General features: G+C 43.2%; 2 protein-coding genes across 5 annotated transcripts; one reads left to right on the plus strand and one right to left on the minus strand.

Annotated features, from left to right (window-relative positions):
• rad17 (RAD17 checkpoint clamp loader component) lies at positions 1-14,024 on the minus strand. Its single transcript, XM_084181433.1, has 17 exons — positions 13,896-14,024; positions 13,442-13,536; positions 13,066-13,332; positions 12,890-12,970; positions 12,165-12,345; positions 11,709-11,851; positions 11,552-11,604; positions 11,321-11,446; positions 11,100-11,169; positions 10,857-10,968; positions 10,234-10,434; positions 9,827-9,921; positions 9,595-9,741; positions 5,175-5,303; positions 4,800-4,920; positions 1,195-1,252; positions 1-1,078 (listed from the first exon to the last, which is right to left on the minus strand). The coding sequence occupies exons 2-17, from the start codon at positions 13,484-13,486 to the stop codon at positions 784-786; spliced, it is 2,124 nt and encodes a 707-aa protein (XP_084037559.1). The 5' UTR covers positions 13,487-13,536; positions 13,896-14,024; the 3' UTR covers positions 1-783.
• An 18-nt stretch (positions 14,025-14,042) lies between these two features.
• ak6 (adenylate kinase 6) lies at positions 14,043-20,121 on the plus strand. 4 transcript variants are annotated; one of them, XR_014614576.1, is made up of 7 exons: positions 14,050-14,125; positions 14,245-14,307; positions 14,685-14,777; positions 16,783-16,841; positions 17,005-17,150; positions 18,554-19,251; positions 19,308-20,121. XR_014614576.1 is itself a non-coding variant. In XM_084181435.1 (6 exons), the coding sequence occupies exons 2-6, from the start codon at positions 14,271-14,273 to the stop codon at positions 18,741-18,743; spliced, it is 525 nt and encodes a 174-aa protein (XP_084037561.1). In that variant the 5' UTR covers positions 14,043-14,125; positions 14,245-14,270; the 3' UTR covers positions 18,744-20,121. The 4 variants fall into 4 exon arrangements, 2 of the variants coding, with proteins under 2 accessions (XP_084037561.1, XP_084037560.1); XM_084181435.1 differs by having other exon boundaries at positions 14,043-14,125; positions 18,554-20,121; XR_014614577.1 differs by lacking the exon at positions 14,050-14,125 and having other exon boundaries at positions 14,176-14,307.
• Positions 20,122-20,845: the final 724 nt, after the last annotated feature.

A 20,845-nucleotide genomic window follows, 5' to 3' on the forward strand; every position in this document is an offset into this window, starting at 1 on the left:
TTCAATTTTAACAAAATACTTTATTTCACTTTCTGTTTTACACTTCTGTTGAAATAAGATGGAGGCCACAACTTTTAGTAATCTTTTCTTCAAGATTCAGTGGAAGCTAGAAAGAGGTGAACGTTAACCTTTCACTGCCAAGCTCTTTTGGCATGGTCATTTACAAAAGACAAGGATGAGGACAATCTTATTGAAAAGCCAGGCAGGCATATTAAGCCTACCACTGTACACATCTCCAAGTTCTCAACAGTTCTAAAGCCAAACAAAATAAATTCAAAGATAAGTGCTCTAAAACAAACAAATAAATATAGTCAATATTTCAAAAACCGTAACAAACACATAAAGTCTGCAATAAAGCTAGCCACAACATCTGTCATATGTGTTTTGTTAATAAATGTATCAAATAAATCAGTGTGTCAGGTCCAATTCCATTTCAATTTAAGTCACTTGTTCAGATATGGAATCGGACAGGACTTGGGATGGAATTTGCCCGTACTCACTGAGGCAAAACACTAATGAATAATACCAGAAATTCCTTGATATGACAACTACAGTCATTACCATAAGAAACAATAACAGATACAGTGACAGTCAGACATATAATACCAACGAAAGCAAACGTATTCTGTTCTGTCCTGTAACTGATCACAGTTTATAAGTAATGCAGGAGGGCGGGACCATGTCAGAAGTCTGTGATTGGAACGTCGGCTCTGTCAATCACAAAGGCGGGAGGGTGGAATGTATCAGAAGTCTCTGTACTGTGATTAGTGTCAGCTCTGTCTATCAGAAATCACTGTCGTATTCCTCTATGACTAGGTCCTCTTCCTTCAGAAGGGCTGAGGTGGTAGTGGGCTGAGGCTGGGAGGCAGGGAGGTCTCCACCTGGTCCCCCAGCCCCTGGGCCCTGGCTGCCTGGTACGGGAGGCTCCAGGGAGGGATCCCCCTGGTCTCCTGTCTCCCCAGAGAGGGTGCCTGAGGTTGGGTCGATGGATGAAGACACAAGCCTCCCCTCCTCCTCTTCCTCACTGTCCAACTCCAGCAGTCCTGGGTCTTTGTCTGTCAGAGCCTCCAGTTTCAACCTGGACAGGATGCAGAGAGGAACACAAATTAAGAGTTCAGTGGCTTTTAGAAAATACGGAAGACAACTTCCCACTATACTGCAAATATAGTAAGAGATTGCTTATAGGTGATGTACCTGCCAGGGAACTTTCTGCGGGAAAGACAACCCACGTCCTGAATGAAGGCTATCTGAGCTGTATGGGAGAGACAGAGAGGTTTTTTTAAAAACTCGTAATCGTAAAAAACTGAAGTGTTTTAATATGCCTAAATAGATTATTGTCAAAATACCCATCACCCTGCAAGTTTATAGACCAGAAAAGCTGCAGATTAGGAGCAGCGTGGAGGGGTGCATGTCTGTGTGTCTCAATTTGCAGCGGCAGTTTGCTGTCACTCAGTCAGAATGTGCAGCGGCAGTTCATATTTTGTCCCTACACTCGCCCTGCTATGCTATCAAAACATCCTCACCATTTGAGTTATCATAGTATCCGGCTAACAGGAGGCAGCAGCGATCTAAATGATCAGACCGAAACATGCGAGGAGAAGTGATCCGGTGAAATTATGAAGCAAAGCGAGTGGACCAGGGCCTAAAATGAACACCCGCCAACCTGCCAAATGTGGGTTGATTTTGGCGTTGGCGGGTGAGATGTCTATCACCAGCCACGTTAGCGGGTAAAATGTCTATTCCACCAGCCACATTGGTTGGTGGGTGGTCAGGGCTCCACAGTGTGAGCATTTCACTAGCATTTGGGACTAAAAATAGTCAAGTATGATCACATTTCTAGTAAAATAAATGCTGCGGTAGCTGTTTTGTTTCATAGCTGCTAACACTGGCTGGCTGGGGGCTGTGTGCACCTGAAGAGCGGAGTGAAAGATTCATTTTTAGAAGCGCTGCGTCCAGGCATAAAAATTGGTCTAATTCACTTGAAACGAAAGTCTACTGAGGTGAGACTTTGTCCTTGTGTTTCTTGGCTATTTACCTTGTTTTGTTCACAAGCTAGGTTGTTTTTCACTGCTTGAGTTTCAACTGCTAGGGAAGAGAAGACAACGCTGCTACTAGTCAGACTCTCAATCTTAAAAGGCACAAACATGACTGAGTTGCGTTACCAAGGTAACCTCCCGCCCATAAAGGGGGGAAATTGTTGTCTTATCTGTGATATTTTGGTTAAGACTCAGGTCACAAAAAATGTAATGAAGTTAACCAATATACCACATTACTTCTAACTATACTGAACAAAAATATAAAAGATCTCAGAAATGTTCCATACACACAAAAAGCGTATTTCTCTCAAATGTTGTGCACAAATTTGTTTACATCCCTGTTAGTGAGCATTTCTCCTTTGCCGTCTCTGGGAAGCTCATCTGCGCGCTCGTCGTACTCACCTGGGTCTTGACCTGACTGCAGTTTGGCGTCGTAACAGACTTCAGTGAGCAAATACTCCGCTTCGACGGCCACTGGCACGCTGGAGAACTGTGCTCTTCATCATGGATGAATCCCAGTTTCAACTGTACCGGGCAGATGGCGTTGTGTGGGTGAGCGGTTTGTTGATGTCAACGTTGTGAACAGAGTGCCCTATGGTGGCGGTGGGGTTATGGTATGGGCAGGACAACGAACACAATTGCATTTTATCGATTTGAATGCACAGGGACACCGTGATGAGATCCTGAGGCCCACTGTCGTGCCATTCATCTGCCACCATCACCTCATGTTTCAGCATTATAATGCACGGCCCCATGTCGCAAGGATCTGTACACAATTCCTGGAAGCTGAACATTTCCAAGTTCTTCCATGGCCTGCATACTCACCAGACATGTCACCCATTGAGCATGTTTGGGACAGCCATTGCAAATTCACACAGCCATTGAAGAGGAGTGGGAAAACATTCCACAGGCCACAATCAACAGCCTAATCAACTCTATGTGAAGGAGATGTGTCGCGCTGCACGAGGCAAATCGTGGTCACACCAGATACTGACTGGTTTTCTGATCCACGCCCCTACCTTTTTTTAAAGGTATCTGTGACCAACAGATGCATATCTGTATTCCCAGTCATCCATAGATTATGACCTAATGAATTTATTTCAATTGACCGATTTCCTTATATGAACTGTAACTCAGCAAAATCTTAGAAATTGTTGCTTGTTGCGTTTATATTTTTGTTCAGTGTAGTAAAACATGTATTGTTTTAGAAACATTACAAAGCATGCTCATCTGTGTTTTGTTGGTGTAATTCCCCCCCCCCAAAAAAATAATAATATTTTGGCTGTTTTTGTTTTTTAATCTACCTGCCACAGTGGCTGTTAATTTTAGGCCCTGGGGAGGGACAGAGAAACACAGCTTTGCTCCATCCAATCAGAGAAGCAGGATCAACGTACAGCCCGCCCTTCTCTTTACAGACAGGCAAACTAGCCATTTGAGCTATTTAGAACATGTAGCACCTTGCACTTGATTGAACGATGCCTGCTGGCACCTGAAAAAAAATAACGAAAAAAAAAAATGTATCACAGATTATTACTAAAAATACTCTGATCATAATCGTGTCAGGAAAATTTCCCGTATCCGTTAAGATACTGGTTTTGTTGGACTACTCGGCACACCCCTAGTCATCAGACACTAGTAGCATTAGCAACACAGGTTCAAGAGCGACATGGCTTTCAGATGCAAATCAACCACCTGCAGTCTGCATTGCTGAGCGTAGTCATACAATGGACCCTGTCCTTCATTTGCATGTGTTTAACCCCCTAAGGTGGACAGAGGCGTTCTTTCTGCTGGTGTGGGCAGGCAAGAATAAAGGGACATTCTGTTTAGAACTTACAGACGTCCCGAGACACCAGACCCGGTCTCAGGGATAGCCAACTCTGGAGATCCCATCGATCTCCGCTCACAAAACCTGCTCAAGTTTTTTTTTGCACCTTACTTTTTGTAATAATCTCCAAGGCTCTCTAAAATGTTAGAAATTGGTGCCTCTAGGGCAGGGGCCCAAAAAAAGGCCTGCAAGTTATATTTTTTGCCACTCAAATCACCAGGAATTAGTTTAATACAGGAAATCCGTTCCCAAGTATTCCCACAAATAAAAAATAAAATAGATAACTGTTATCGTGTCTCAACGTAATCAAGGTATGACATTTTTAAATACCACCTCTTGTTGGGCTTAGTTGGTCAATTTGCGACGTACAAATTATTAGAATTATGTTCCGGCCCCTGACTATCCGCTCCGACAAAAAAAAACCATCCCGTGGCTGAATCTAGTTGCCTACCCCTGCTCTAGGGCAATTCAGACAGCTGACTAAGGACCTTTTTACTGAAGAATGTGTTCGTTTTCTATTATTGTGTTTTGCTTTTCGTGTATTGATGTGAATATTGATGTGTATAGATGTGAATATTGATGTGTATATTGATGTGAATATTGCTTTGAATATTGCTGTGTATAGTGTCTATAGATGTGAATAGTGTGTATAGATGTGAATATTGATGTGAATATTGATGTCTATAGATGTGTATAGATGTGAATATTGATGTGTATAGTGTCTATAGATGTGTATAGTGTGTATACACGGCTCATGTGGAAAATATCAAATAAAGGTTCAACAAAGATGAGGATGTTTCTGTTATAGTAATGTATTTAGCTTTCTTTGTATAATCTTTGATTGTGTGTGTGTATGTGGGTGTAATCTTGAATTCTAATTCTAAGGTTGCAGGGCAATGCAGGTCACGTCATGTCACGTGTGCGTGTCTGTGTGTAACCTGGATTCCTCAAGGGGTTGCTGAGCTGGGCGAGGTAAGGCAGTAGCTCCGTCTGGAGACTGACAGGCGTCAGGCAGAAACTGACGAAGAGAGACTGGGCAGCCTGGCAGTTCTCACGGTACTGAAATAACACACACACACACACACACACATTAGGACTTAAGAAAGTCCCCTCCTGTTACTGGTATCAACCCCAATATGTGTGAAAGTGTTTCCTTCATAATCTTCTGACCATTCACCTTATCTTGACCAGTAGCAAGTTGGGTTTGAGCTTGGGCCTGAATATGTGTGTGTGAGTGACTGAGTAAGCATGCGCGTGTGTGTGTGTGCATGTGCGTTTGTGTGCACTTATGCGCTTGTGTGTGCATGTGTTACCTTCTTGTTGACCAATAGCCAGTTGGGTTTGTGTAGGGGTCTGAAGCCGCCAGCCACGTGACCAGAGTTGGAGTGTAGAAGACCTCTGGTGGCGACAGACGAGCCATACTCCCCCATGGTGCTACGAGACTACATACACATACAGTTGAAGTCGGAAGTTTACATATACTTAGGTTGGAGTCATTAAAACTTGTTTTTCAACCACTCCACAAATGTCTTGTTAACAAACTATAGTTTTGGCAAGTCGGTTAGGACATCTACTTTGTGCATGACACAAGTAATTTTCCAACAATTGTTTACAGACAGATTATTTCACTTATAATTCACTGTACCACAATTCCAGTGTGTCAGAAGTTTACATACACTAAGTTGACTGTGCCCTTAAACAGCTTGGAAAATTCCAGAAAATGATGTCATGGCTTTAGAAGCTTCTGATAGCCTAATTGACGTCATTTGAGTCAATTGGAGGTGTACCTGTGGATGTATTTCAAGGCCTACCTTCAAACTCAGTGCCTCTTTGCTTGACATCATGGGAAAATCAAAAGAAATCAGCCAAGACCTCAGAAAAAAAATTGTAGACCTCCACAAGTCTGGTCCATCCTTGGGAGCAATTTCCAAACGGCTGAAGGTACCACGTTCATCTGTACAAACAATAGTACGCAAGTATAAACACCATAGGACCACGCAGCCGCCATACCGCTCAGGAAGGAGACGTGTTCTGTCTCCTAGAGATGAACGTACTTTGGTGCGAAAAGTGCAAATCAATCCCAGAACAACAGCAAAGGACCTTGTGAAGATGCTGGAGGAAACAGGTACAAAAGTATCTACAGTGGGGAGAACAAGTATTTGATACACTGCCGGTTTTGCAGGTTTTCCTATTTACAAAGCATGTAGAGGTCTATAATTTCTATCATAGGTACACTTCAACTGTGAGAGACGGAATCTAAAACAAAAATCCAGAAAATCACATTATATGATTTTTAAGTAATTAATTAGCATTTTATTGCATGACATAAGTATTTGATACATCAGAAAAGCAGAACTTAATATTTGGTACAGAAACCTTTGTTTGCAATTACAGAGATCATACGTTTCCTGTAGGTCTTGACCAGGTTTGCACACACTGCAGCAGGGATTTTGGCCTACTCCTCCATACAGACCTTCTCCAGATCCTTCAGGTTTCGGGGCTGTCGCTGGGCAATACGGACTTTCAGCTCCCTCCAAAGATTTTCTATTGGGTTCAGGTCTGGAGACTGGCTAGGCCACTCCAGGACCTTGAGATGCTTCTTACGGAGCCACTCCTTAGTTGCCCTGGCTATGTGTTTCGGAATGTTGTCATGCTGGAAGACCCAGCCACGACCCATCTTCAATGCTCTTACTGAGGGAAGGAGGTTGTTGGCCAAGATCTCGCGATACATGGCCCCATCCATCTTCCCCTCAATACGGTGCAGTCGTCCTGTCCCCTTTGCAGAAAAGCATCCCCAAAGAATGATGTTTCCACCTCCATGCTTCACGGTTGGGATGGTGTTCTTGGGGTTGTACTCATCCTTCTTCTTCCTCCAAACACGGCGAGTGGAGTTGAGACAAAAATATAGCTTTTTGGTCTAATCAGACCACATGACCTTCTCCCATTCCTCCTCTGGATCATCCAGATGGTCACTGGCAAACTTCAGACGGGCCTGGACATGCGCTGGCTTGAGCAGGAGGACCTTGCGTGCGCTGCAGGATTTTAATCCATGACGGCGTAGTGTGTTACTAATGGTTTTCTTTGAGACTGTGGTCCCAGCTCTCTTCAGGTCATTGACCAGGTCCTGCCGTGTAGTTCTGGGCTGATCCCTCACCTTCCTCATGATCATTGATCCCCACGAGGTGAGATCTTGCATGGAGCCCCAGACCGAGGGTGATTGACCGTCATCTTGAACTTCTTCCATTTTCAAATAATGGCGCCAACAGTTGTTGCCTTCTCACCAAGCTGCTTGCCTATTGTCCTGTAGCCCATCCCAGCCTTGTGCAGGTCTACAATGTTATCCCTGATGTCCTTACACAGCTCTCTGGTCTTGGCCATTGTGGAGAGGTTGGAGTCTGTTTGATTGAGTGTGTGGACAGGTGTCTTATACAGGTAACGAGTTCAAACAGGTGCAGTTAATACAGGTAATGAGTGGAGAACATGAGGGCTTCTTAAAGAAAAACTAACAGGTCTATGAGAGCCGGAATTCTTACTGGTTGGTAGGTGATCAAATACTTATGTCATGCAATAAAATGCAAATTAATTACTTAAAAATCATACAATGTGATTTTCTGGATTTTTGTTTTAGATTCAGTCTCTCACAGTTGAAGTGTACCTATGATAAAAATTACAGACCTCTACATGCTTTGTAAGTAGGAAAACCTGCAGAATCGGCAGTGTATCAAATACTTGTTCTCCCCACTGTATATCCACAGTAAAACGAGTCCTATATCCACATAACCTGAAAGGTCACTCAGCAAGGAAGAATCCGCTGCTCCAAAACCGCCATAAAAAAGCCAGACTACGGTTTGCAACTGCACATGGGGACAAAGATCGTACTTTTTGGAGAAATGTCCTCTGGTCTGATGAAACAAAAATAGAACTGTTTGGCTATAATGACCATCGTTATGTTTGGAGGAAAAAGGGGGTTGCTTGCAAGCCGAAGAACACCATCCCAACCGTGAAGCACGGGGGAGGCAGCATCATGCTGTGGGGGTGCTTTGCTGCAGGAGGGACTGGTGCACTTCACAAAATAGATGGCATCATGAAGAAGGAAAATTATGTGGATATATTGAAGCAACATCTCAAGACATCAGTCAGGAAGTTAAAGCTTGGTCGCAAATGGGTCTTCCAAATGGACAATGACCCCAAGCATACTTCCATAGTTGTGGAAAAATGGCTTAAGGACAACAAAGTCAAGGTATTGGAGTGGCCATCACAAAGCCCTGACCTCAATCCTATAGACAATTTGTGGGCAGAACTGAAACAGCGTGTGCGAGCAAGGAGGCCTACAAACGTGACTCAGTTACACCAGCTCTGTCAGGAGGAATGGACCAAAATTCACCCAACTTATTGTGGGAAGCTTGGGGAAGGCTACCTGAAACGTTTGACCCAAGTTAAACAATTTAAAGGCAATGCTACCAAATACTAATTGAGTGTATGTAAACTTCTGACCCACTGGGAATGTGATGAAAGAAATAAAAGCTGAAATAAATCACTCTACTATTATTCTTACATTTCACATTCTTAAAAAATATGTGGTGATCCTAACTGACCTAAGACAGGGAATTTTTACTAGGATTAATTGTCAAGAATTGTGAAAAACTGAGTTTAAATGTATTTGGCTAAGGTGTATGTAAACTTCCGACTTCAATTGTATATACCATGACACTGTCTGCTAGCTGGGAAATGTTTTGCAACATTAACTCAATAAGTATATGCATTGCTAGTGATATGGTGCCAGTGGGGCATAATATGAAAACTTGCCTCTATGGGACAGTGTCCAAATCCAAGTCTTCAAAGTTAGATTGAAATATTTAATAGCTCATGTCCATGTACTGACATGTGCTCCTGATGTTTTCATGTACATTTGGACAATTGGTGTTTTTCAATTCTATAAAACCAGTCATTTATGGGTTTGTGAACACTCCACTTGTGCAATAAGCATAAAACACAATTATTTAAGGAATTGGCAACCCGTTCTCATTCTGAGAAATAAGGTAGGCCACTTGATTTCAACATCTGAACAAAGTGGACAGGCTAGCATGCCGATCAAACAGTTGGGAGACGGACAGAAGGGTGTGTTCATAACAATTCAACTGTTCTGCCGTGTTAGCTAGCAAATAGGTCCAAGTTGACTAAACTTGAAATATAAAGATTAGCTGGCTACTCAGTAGAACATGGGCTTGTGCTTGAGGGATTGTTGATGAGACTGGTGTTAATTGGCTATAATGCCTGCTACAAGAAGTTAGTCATTATTAGTGGATGTGCATCATGCATGGTTCTGGTTTGTTTTAGTTTTTTTTTTAAAACAAAAAGGTCATTTTCATAGACTTGAAAGCCAGATCAGTGATTATTGCAAAATAACAGGTTAAACTTTGATAAAATATTTACATTATTAGTGGGTCTTATGGTTGTGGAAGGGTTATATTTAGCCTAGGTATAATTTCACAAGCCCTGAATTCATTGGTTATTGCTGACTGTTTGAAACGCAGTGTAACTGTAAGTCGCTCTGGATAAGAGTGTCTGCTAAATGACTTAAATGTAAATATATTTTACCTTTAAATTGTACAGCAAAGCTAATTTAGAGGAAACGTTGTAAAACAAAATCTAATATATATATATAGTGAATCGGCCATGTTTGAAAAAAAATCTAGATGTGATTTTTTAGGCCATAATGCTAGGGTTACTCACGCTCCACTCGGCAGTGAGGAAGTCGGCGTCAGACAGGTACTCTGCGGCCCGGGCAACGTCCTCCACGTCAGAGAAGAACTCCAGGTAATTCTGCTGCAGGTACAGGCTGAAGAAGTCTCCTGACATGTGGGAGCGTTCTACTACGGCCTGATGAGGGAGAGGAAAGGAAGGGGGTTATACGATTACATGTTAGGTCTGTGTGTGTGTTCGTCTGTGTGTGTGTGTGTTGTACCTCTGGGTCCACCAGTAGTCTGTCTCTGTGGTGCTCTGAGAGGTGTGCAGGCAGACTGGGTCCTTGGGAACCTTCTGAGCCCTCAGGGCTCTCCCCTGTCAATCATAAACACACCAGCCAATCATAATCCATCCATTTCAACAGAGCCCCTCCTCCCAGCAACGCAACATTGTGGAACATTACTGATATAATTGTGACGAAGAGAGCTGTCCTGATTCCTTATTCTACATGTCAGAGACGCACATTTGTTCTCTATAATACATTTCTATCTGAACGTTCCGCAATGTTGTTCCCTGCTGAACACAGCCCAGGTCAATCTAAATGACATGAAGAGGCTTCCTCTCCATATCTCTATTCCATTCACACTGGACACCATGTACTGCCCATTTCCCCCTGCTGTCACTCACTCTTGCAGTAGAGGATCTTGCCGAGTGCTCTGAAGAGAAAGAGGGAGGCGTCTTTCCCCCCTATCGCCTGCTCCTCGTCCCGCCCCTCTGAGTCTTTGGCCTTCCTCTTCCCACGCGTTGCCTTGATAACGGCTCTCCGCGACGAGGTCGCCGCCGCCTTGACCTTTTTCACAGCCCAGAACCCCTTCTTCATAGACTGGTCTGGAACATTATAACCGTTGAGAGCAGCTTTACAGGTGGTTCACCGACCATAATATATTAACCACTGCAGTAGTTCATCATCATCAGTAGGATACTAGTCTATTACCTTTCAGTCAACACTTCAGTCTGGGTCCTGGCTAAAGAGGCCGCTTTCTCTGACACAGATTAAGCCTAGTCCTAGTCTAGAAAAACTCTTTAAAATGTATAATTTCCATTGAATATGCTTCTTAGTCCAGGACTAGGTTTAATCTGTGTGTAGGAAACCAAAACCCAAAAGCTCTAGGCGTGTCACAATGCAAAACAGTTTGGAAGCCATTGATTTTATTCCAGTGGACACCAGGATTAGGAACAGCAGGTGACTGACCACTGAACTGTTTGATTTGAACTGTTGTGTGGTGTTTATGGGTGTGTGGCGCCCTCACCTGTGAGACAGGAGAACTGCAGGCTGTTGATGGCACTACGGATGTCCCCAGAGGATCCTGAACACAGCAGCTCCAAAGCAGCCTTGTCAGGAACACACATCTTTCCTCCACTCTGTGGACACACACACACACACACATTAATTAATATATACTATTAAAACACACACACACACATTCAAACAACACATACACATTGACATCAAGAAAAGAAAAGCACATGCACACAAAGATGTTTTGTTTTACTTTTCCTGCCTCTACGGACACAATCCGGCTCAGAACCTTCATCATACTGGTAGGAGCCACAGGGTTAAAACTGGAAACAGAAGAAGAGAGACACTGGGTTAGAGAAAGATAACCTGTAAAGAACCTACCCGATGTTGCAAATGTTCAGTTCCCCCTGTACATGTTTGGGGAACAGTGGGCAGTGTGTGTAGGGTTAGTGTACAGTGTTTACTGTACAGCACCTGATGTTGCAGACCCCCAGCTCTTCCTGTACTTGTTTAGGGAACAGTAGTCTGGAGCTGCTGTCTCCACTCAGACTGTCAGACACGATGAACAGCAGGGGACGCCGGCACGTCCTCACAAACCGCCTGACAGAGGAGGAACATGTACGTACACACGTGTGAATACACCCACAAATTAATATTAATATCTTCTGCAGTCACAGTCAGTCGCTCAAAACACGATGAGCTCACCTTAGAATATCATGCAGGGACCCGGGCTGCCTGTAGAACTGGTTAGGAAAGTCCTGAGAGAGAGAGTAAAGCTTTTCTTACTGCTGTAGACATTTACGTGCCGAGTTATCACGGCAACGATCCTGTCTGTAAGTACTAAGTAGGTAGAGTACTGTACCTCCACCAGAATTAGCTTCCTGTCTGAGTCCGAGGCCCCTCCCTCTCCGCTCATCTGCAGGCGGTTGTACTTGTTGGCCCTGAGAAGGAACTCCTGGAACAGGCCTGTCTGAGAGCTGCCATAGAAACCATTGAACCTCGAGTCTGGTGGTGGAAGAAAACGTTATCAAAGTTTTTTTTATCATGTGATTATTTGTTGGACGTGCACTGGCAGTCCAATTGTTATTTGTCCAATTACGTTTATTCCGTCTACAAAAACAAAAATGGGAAAACCCAAAATAGAGGCCCTAGCCTGTTTGGTCCAGACAGACCTGGGGCCTGTTCAGGAGGGTACAACGTCACAACGAGCATATAGAAATGTACTAAACAGATAGGATAGTTTGTCATGTAGAATAAGGAATCATGTCAGCTCTACACAATCCATTACTATCTGCAACGTTGAGAAAGTTTTTCTCACCTGGGTCGAAGGTCTGTCTGTAGGTGTCAGGGTCTGAGTGGTCTGTGCTGGGTCGGTAATCTGAGAGGCTGGAGGGGTTGCTCCACTCCTGCACCCTGTAGCCCAGTTCCTGGGCCAGAACCTGCACTGTAGCTGACTTCCCACAACCTGACGGACCAGTCAGCAGCAGGACAGCGCCACCCTGTGGACACGAGGGCACAGTAACATTTCAGAAAACTTGTGGTTAGATTAGATTTCATAGCCATGGGAAGATGTTTGGGGGTGAGGTGCAATAAAATATGCCCGCGCTACAGACGTCTATATAGGTCCACTAATACAGGACTAGTAAAGGCCCAGTGCACTACTTTTGTGGAAAAAATAAAATGTTCACACACAAAAAATATATATATATGTCATATTTATTCCGATTTTTCATGGGCACCCTCAGAACCCCTTCTGCCCTTGGCTATGTTTGATTTACAAAGCATTTCTACAGATAAACATTACAAACATTGAAAATAGAACATAAATCTGTTGTGTTGGTGTAAATGAACAGTTGGTCATGTTTCAGCTTTGATTTTGTGTATTATTCTCAATTGAAAACACAAATATTCTGAATTTGAAGTGATAAAAGTGTCTCTAAAACTGTGATGAATACATAGTGCCATAACAGTGATGTATAGCCATCTTTTTAGCAATAAAAACAACAGAGCCTAAACTGAGTTATAAAAACATCAGAGACAAACCTTTGCAGTCTTGGGGTCCACATGTACTCTCATCCAATCCTCCACCTCTTCAATCTTCTTTTTGTGGACGGCCAGTTCAGCCTACACAAGGCCAAACAGAGATAAGTGTGTGATGAAATTCACAACTTCACTCCAGTGGGGGTCTGGTGGTCTAGTCCTTCCCCCAGGATGGTTACCTGAGAGTGGGGTTTGTGTGTGTCCACCCAGGGCTCATCCCGGTCCCCCTGTGCAGGCTCTGTGGCGGTAGAGGTCTGGAGCTGGGAGGCGTTGGGGTCTGCCCTCCTCTTACAGAGGCGTTTACTGCTGTTGGGGTCGGTGCTGGATGGCTGGACCTTGTCAACCCTGGTACCTCCAGAGAGGGCTGCGCCTCCACTGCCTGAGGAGAGGGAGAGGTTGGCATTGCCGAAGAATTCACCGAATGATGGCTCCACCCAACGATTCAGCTGGGGGGAGAGAGGTGTTAGTGAAGTGACATTGCATCCTTACGTGCTAGCGATCTACTTTGAAATCGCTCACAGACCTGCCTTCCACACTCACACACCATGAACTCACTTTATTTGAGGCTACTTTTCCTCTCAGAGAAAGTTTTGACATCATAAGATGTGGTGCTTCACATTGACAAAAGGAGCCAGCTGGTCACTGCAAGACTGAGGAAGATGGAATTGAAAACATCATCATTAGCTTTCATCATAACGAATGCAGAAAACAGACTAACTTAACTAGGTAACGTAGCTACCTAGCGCTAATTCTACTAACGTTAGCTAGCGATTGCTACTGAGTAATAGCTAGCTACATGGCATAACTAAGTAGGAATAAAGTCGATTAAATCACCAGAGCTACAATAGTAGCTAACATATCCAACGTTTCGAATAGTCTACCTAACGTTAGTTGGCAAACAAGTTGACAAAGTAACGTTAAGCTAAAGTTGCTAGTTAGCTAGCTACCTACGCAGACTTCACTTCTCGCGCACAAACCTAGCAAGCTAAATTAAACAAACTATGCATACCTTTCTTGGCCATCATCTGAAGTAATTCCAAAGTTTGATAGTCAAATTTATTAGAACTTCAGTTTGTAACAAACGTTGACTCAAAACATCACAACAGCGACCGTTTTCCCTTTAAAATTGAGGTCCTTCAGCCAACGCGGCGCGCAATACTGACGTCACATTATACACGGGGCGCGTGTTCTGCAAATACTCGATTCATCCCGAAGCTTTGTTGTTTTTTTTACTCACAGGTAACTTTGATTGAATGGGTTACTGATTGTTACACATTGTCTGGTTTTGTTAACAAAAGTAATAAACAAAATAGGAGAACTTTCCGAGTTCTAAGGTAACTGTATTTGGTCACGTGCAGAGCACGCAAGGCAAGGAAAAGCAGCGATGAAAATCATGAAGCGACCAAATATTCTACTGACAGGTAAACAAGTCTTCATCCAACTAGTTAACGATCTATTTAACTACCACTGTCTACCCACATGTATAAAGATATTTCATTTGTAAGTGTAAGTGTTCAGGGCGATTCTGTGCTTGTGGCTAGCCAACGCACCACTAATAAGCTCGAAAGATGCTGCGTGGTCGAATTTCCTGGCTGGTGGCTAGCTACTGTACATAACACCCCCCTTCATAACTTTCGCATCTGTCATTTTGGTTTGCATAGCTACCCAATTTAGAGATATAAAAGGAAGACGTTTGGGACGTAGTTGCAGGTGTACAACGGAGAAGTAGGCTAAAATTGAGATAGCTAACGTTACCTACCTAGTTAGCACGTTGATGATGATCATGCCGTCCTGACAGGCACCCCTGGCGTAGGGAAGACCACCCTGGGAAAAGAGCTTGCCCAGAGGACAGGACTAACCTATGTCAATGTAGGCGACCTGGCACAAGAAGGTAAGAAGACACACCAGGGGTCTATTCATTAGTCGGATTCCGTTGCAAAACGTTTTGCAATAGAAACCGTTTACTATAAAAACAGAAAATGTTTTGCAGCGAAAACGAGTTTCTATTGGTCAGTTAGGCCCCTCCCCGTTCTTTCCATTTGGGAACCTAGAGTAAACTGTTTCCGTTGCAAAACGTTTTCCAAACGTAATCTGACTGATGAATACACCACAGATTACTAAATGCACAAGGATACCCTAGCTACAGTCCCTTCAGAAAGTATTCACACACCTCGACTTTTTCCAAATTTTGTTGTTACAGCCTGAATTTAAAATGGATGAAATTGAGAGAAAAACATTGTCACTGGCCTACACACAACACCCTATAATGTCAGGTGATTATTATGTTATTTGAAATGTTTAAAAATGAAAAGCTGAAATTTCTTGAGTCAAGAAATATTCAACCCCTTTGTTATGGCAAGCCTAAATAAGTTCAGGATGAAGAATGTGCTTAACAAGTCACATAATAAGTTGCATGGACTCACTCTGTGTGCAATAATAGTGTTTAACATGATTTTTTAAATAACTCATCTCTGTACCCCACACATACAATTATCTGTAAGGTCTGTCGAGCAGTGAATTTCAAACACAGATTCAACCACAAAGACCAGGGAGGTTTTCCAATGCCTCGCAAAGGGCACCTTTTAGTAGATGGGTAGAACATTTTTAAAAAGCAGACATTGAATATCCCTCTGAGCATGGTAAAGTTATTAGTTACACTTTGGATGGTGTATCAATACACCCATTCACTACAAAGATACAGGTGTCCTTCCTAACTCAGTTGCTAGAGAGGACTTTAAATGGTGACTTTAAAAATAATAATAATAATAATATGCCATTTAGCAGACGCTTTTATCCAAAGCGACTTAGTCATGCGTGCATGACTGTAAGTTACAGAGTTTAATGGGTGTGATAGTTACAGAGTTTAATGGGTGTGATAGGAGAAAACTGAGGATGGATCAACAACATTGTAGTTACTCCACAATAATAACCTAATTTACAGAGTGAAAAGAAGGAAGCCTGTACTGAATAAAAATATTCCAAAACATGCATCCTGTTTGCAACAAGGCACTAAAGTAATACTGCAAAAAATGTGGCAAAACAATTAACGTTTTGTCCTGAATACAAAGTGTTATGTTTGTGGAAATACAACACATTACTGAGTACCATTCTCAATATTTTCAAGCATAGTGGTGGCTGCGTCATGTTATGGGTATGCTTATAATCGGACTGGGTTTTTCAAGATAAAAAAAAGAAGAAATGGAATGGAGCTAAGCACAGGCAAAATCCGAGAGGGAAACCTGTTACGTCTGCTTTCCACCGGACACTGGGAGATTAATTCACCTTTCAGCAGGACAATAACCTAAAACACAAGGCCAAATCTATACTGGAGTTGCTTACCAAGAAGACAGTGAATGTTCCTGAGTGTCCAAGTTACAGTTTTGACTTGAATCTACTTGAAAATCTATGGTAAGACCTGAAAATGGTTGTCTAGCCATGATCAACAACCAATTTGACAGAGCTTGAATAATTTTGAAAAGAATGATGGCCAAATGTTGCACAACCCAGGTGTGGAAAGCTCTTAGAGACTTACCCAGAAATACTCACAGCTGTAATCGCTGCCAAAGGTGCTTCTACAAAGTATTGACTCAGGGTTGTGAGTACATATGTAAATTATATATTTATATATTTATTTTTACTTTGTTATGGGGTATTGTGTGTAGATTGGTGAGAAAAAAACATATATTTAATCCATGTTGAATTCAGGCTGTAACACAACAACATGTGGAATAAGTCAAGGGGTATGAATACTTTCTGAAGTCACTGTATCTATCATAACACTACCCCATCTCGACTATCATTGTGTTTTCACATGAAAGGAGTATAAATAGGCCTATCTATCTAATTCGAAGTTTTGGAGATCATGCTGATGACGTTGTTTATTTTGGTCTCTTCAGGGCAGCTGTTTGATGGCTTTGATGAAGAGTACCAGTGCCCAGTTCTAGATGAGGACCGGGTGAGTCTTATCTCCTCTAAAACAGTCTATTCACATCCTCATGACGAAGCCAGACAAAGCCTGTGTATTTTAGGTACTGCAGTTACCCGCCACAGGACTCCAGTGTGTTTTGATTCCCGTCGAAGTTTAAGGCTGACTGTTTTTATTTCATTGTGTGTTCCAGGTGGTGGATGAGCTGGAGGATAAGATGGGGGACGGAGGGGTGATAGTGGACTACCACGGCTGTGACTTCTTCCCAGAGCGCTGGTTCCAGATTGTCTTCGTGCTCCGCACAGACAACACCAACCTCTATAGCCGGCTGGAGGGCAGGTGGGTTTCTCCTGGCAAATTGAAAACATTTAACAGTGTATTTGCTAGACGTCACGTATACGAATTATCACTGACGTGCTGTTTTCCAAAAGGGCTACATACACTATGTCTCTCTCCTTCTTACTTTTTTCATACTATCGTGCCAACCCAAATCTTTCTGCGCTGGCTCAGAGGTTTTATTTGCTCATTGTACTTTCAGCACGGTCCCAGCAACTATGGTGGATGCGTAAACAGGCCAGTGGACCACAACCCATTATGGCTCGTCTCAGTAGTCTAAAACGGCTATCTCTCTCCTCCATAGGGGCTACACAGGGAAGACAAGCTATCTCTCTCCTCCATAGGGGCTACACAGGGAAGACAGGCTATCTCTCTCCTCCATAGGGGCTACACAGGGAAGACAGGCTATCTCTCTCCTCCATAGGGGCTACACAGGGAAGACAGGCTATCTCTCTCCTCCATAGGGGCTACACAGGGAAGACAGGCTATCTCTCTCCTCCATAGGGGCTACACAGGGAAGACAGGCTATCTCTCTCCTCCATAGGAGCTACACAGGGAAGACAGGCTATCTCTCTCCTCCATAGGAGCTACACAGGGAAGACAGGCTATCTCTCTCCTCCATAGGGGCTACACAGGGAAGACAGGCTATCTCTCTCCTCCATAGGAGCTACACAGGGAAGACAGGCTATCTCTCTCCTCCATAGGGGCTACACAGGGAAGACAGGCTATCTCTCTCCTCCATAGGGGCTACACAGGGAAGACAGGCTATCTCTCTCCTCCATAGGGGCTACACAGGGAAGACAGGCTATCTCTCTCCTCCATAGGGGCTACACAGGGAAGACAGGCTATCTCTCTCCTCCATAGGGGCTACACAGGGAAGACAGGCTATCTCTCTCCTCCATAGGAGCTACACAGGGAAGACAGGCTCTCTCTCTCCTCCATAGGGGCTACACAGGGAAGACAGGCTATCTCTCTCCTCCATAGGGGCTACACAGGGAAGACAGGCTATCTCTCTCCTCCATAGGGGCTACACAGGGAAGACAGGCTATCTCTCTCCTCCATAGGAGCTACACAGGGAAGACAGGCTATCTCTCTCCTCCATAGGGGCTACACAGGGAAGACAGGCTATCTCTCTCCTCCATAGGAGCTACACAGGGAAGACAGGCTATCTCTCTCCTCCATAGGGGCTACACAGGGAAGACAGGCTATCTCTCTCCTCCATAGGGGCTACACAGGGAAGACATTTATACATTTTCTTATTTCTCTCTCTGTGTACCACCTTTAGAAGAAATGCAAAGCACATAGAGAATTAAGACTGTACAAAACACTTCCCTCTTCCCTGTTAAGACCCTATGGAGGAGACAGAAAGCTCTGACACATGATCTGTCTTTTTCTCCCCTCTACAGGGGCTACACAGGGAAGAAGCTGCAGGACAATGTCCAGTGTGAGATCTTCCAGACCATCTATGAGGAGGCCATGGAGGCCTACAAGGAGGAGATTGTCCACCAGTTGCCCAGCAACGAGCCTGAGGACCTGGAGCGTAACCTGGAGCAGATAGTCCAGTGGATAGAGCAGTGGGTGAAGGACAACAACTAGCACGGACACAAACCCTAGAAACCAAAACAGTGCATGGCTGGAATATTCTTCATACCAGAAAAACATACCATGGGACTCTTCATGTTTGTTGAAAAAAATCTAAACACCTTTAACTTATATCAATCACACACATACTAGGCTTTGCTAGGATAGTACTGAGGCTTGAAATCCTGGTCCTGGTTTTGGTTCGAGCACAACGTGTATCACACCTGATTGTTGAATTGATCAACCAATCATTTGAGTTGTTGAAATGGGTGTGATAGTCTTGGACTGGAACAAAAAAAATATGCCCCAGGTCCGAAAAAAAAAACCCGAAAACCATCTAGCATAGTCGACAACATTGATGACATAATATTGGTAAACAGTACACTCTTATCGTAGACATGTTTACAGTCTAAGACATGGACAACCACACTCACACACACAGGTAAAGAGCAGGGCATGGTTACCTCACTGAGCAGAGGCCCAGCGTAATGATAATAAATGGGTGTATCTCAAATGGCAGCCTGTTCACTATATAGTGCACTAGTTTTGACCAGGGCCTAGGACACTGGTCAAAGGTAGTGCACTATATATGGTAGAGGGTGTCATTTGGGATGCACACATTGGCTGTGTTTATTCCGTTGGACTGTATGGTTAACCACACCTTCATTTGCGATGAAAGCAAGGGGCAGTAAGCATGTTTAGATACTGACCGTGTTGCAAGAGCTGTTCAGGTACAAGCTAGAAGTCATGAAAAGCCATGTCATCACAAGATTTGGGCAGTATTTAAGTCCAAATGCATGCAATCGCTATATCTCTACTCTAAGGGAAATGTTTTGTCATTTTAGAGTCTAAGGATGTGCAAAATTGAATGTGTATTAATTAGATGCATGCTGCATTTGCTTGTGGCATTGATTGATTTAAAACTGATTACAATTTATTTTTGGCACATTCAGCTTATTTTGCATTTATTGCATTCCAATAGTTTATCTACATAAATAAATAAAAACTCATGCCTTTTGGTTAAATGTTTTTGTTTGTTTAAAAATGTTATTTTTGAATTGTATTATCTTCTCTTAAATTCATAATTTCTTGTAGACATTGATAGTGATAAACATAGTCATGTCATTCAAATTTCAACAACACTTAATAATATTGCAGGAATTATGTTTTTGCCAGAAGTTTTTTTTTCATTTTAGGTTTAATATTTCCATATTATTTTGAAAAGATGCATGAAACATTTCATTTTGTCCTCATACCGCTAGTATTTCCATGAAATACTCACAGGTTTTAACAGTAGATTGTGGTCGTTTTGTATGGCTAAAGCTTTATACTGTACAAGGAAGGAATGATGGCGGAACAACATAATAAAGAATAAAAATGCATTTACGATCAACTGGTGATTGTTGGATCTGTAGCTATAAGCCAGGGGTGTCCCTCATTTTGCCCCGGGAGCCGTATTCGGACGAGGTTCAGAGGGCCGCACTGAAGACTGGTTATATTTCCTCACCGTCAACATTTTCAAAAAAAAATATCGCTATCCATCGTTTTCGAAGCTCCCTGACTGTATAGCTTTCATTTCGGTGATTATTAGCAATCTGATGAATGTAGGTCTATAATATAATTTCTACACAGGGAGAATCTCAATCGCATACTCCTCACCTCCTCAAAACCCATTGGAGGAGAAGGTCAGAGGGGAAGGACCTCAGTTTCGATTTGGTTTAGTAATTTAAGTAAATTGTTGTCTATACTCAAACCACCCGTAGGCTGGATTGTACCCCTCGCGTATGTTTGACACCACTGCTATAGGCTATAAACTACACTGAGATTGTATTTCAATTGATGCTCTGCCTCTGCAACTGAAATAGCCAGCTGGAGGAGCAAGCCTAGTCTGCTAGACTATAATTCATTGGAGTAAAATGCTAATTTAGAGTAACGGCAAAAAAAGTAGCAATTAGTAGTCAAAGGAGCCAGGGGGTTTCAGATCATATTACCGGTTTCGATCTCCGTTTTGAGAGAGCGCCAGTCACACCCACCCACCACACCAGGGGTGCGTTCAGTTCGATTAAACTTTTGCTACGTTGCGTACGGGCTTGTACTGTACTGTTTCCCCAAACAGC

The sequence above is a fragment of the Coregonus lavaretus genome (genome assembly GCF_964263955.1).
Source record: "Coregonus lavaretus genome assembly, chromosome: 17".
In the NCBI taxonomy this organism is placed as follows: Eukaryota; Metazoa; Chordata; class Actinopteri; order Salmoniformes; family Salmonidae; genus Coregonus; species Coregonus lavaretus.

Bases quoted from the DNA above. Each gene is read 5' to 3' on its own strand.
- ak6 (XM_084181435.1), top strand. From the start codon at position 14,271: ATGAAAATCATGAAGCGACCAAATATTCTACTGACAG. The intron at 14,308-14,684 runs GTAAACAAGTCT...CCGTCCTGACAG, and splicing joins ACCAAATATTCTACTGACAG to GCACCCCTGGCGTAGGGAAG. The intron at 17,151-18,553 runs GTGGGTTTCTCC...TCCCCTCTACAG, and splicing joins TATAGCCGGCTGGAGGGCAG to GGGCTACACAGGGAAGAAGC.
- rad17 (XM_084181433.1), bottom strand. From the start codon at position 13,486: ATGATGTCAAAACTTTCTCTGAGAGGAAAAGTAGCCTCAAATAAA. The intron at 11,447-11,551 runs GTGAGCTCATCG...CTCCTCTGTCAG, and splicing joins TCCCTGCATGATATTCTAAG to GCGGTTTGTGAGGACGTGCC. The intron at 4,921-5,174 runs GTAACACATGCA...GTGTTATTTCAG, and splicing joins GGCTATTGGTCAACAAGAAG to TACCGTGAGAACTGCCAGGC.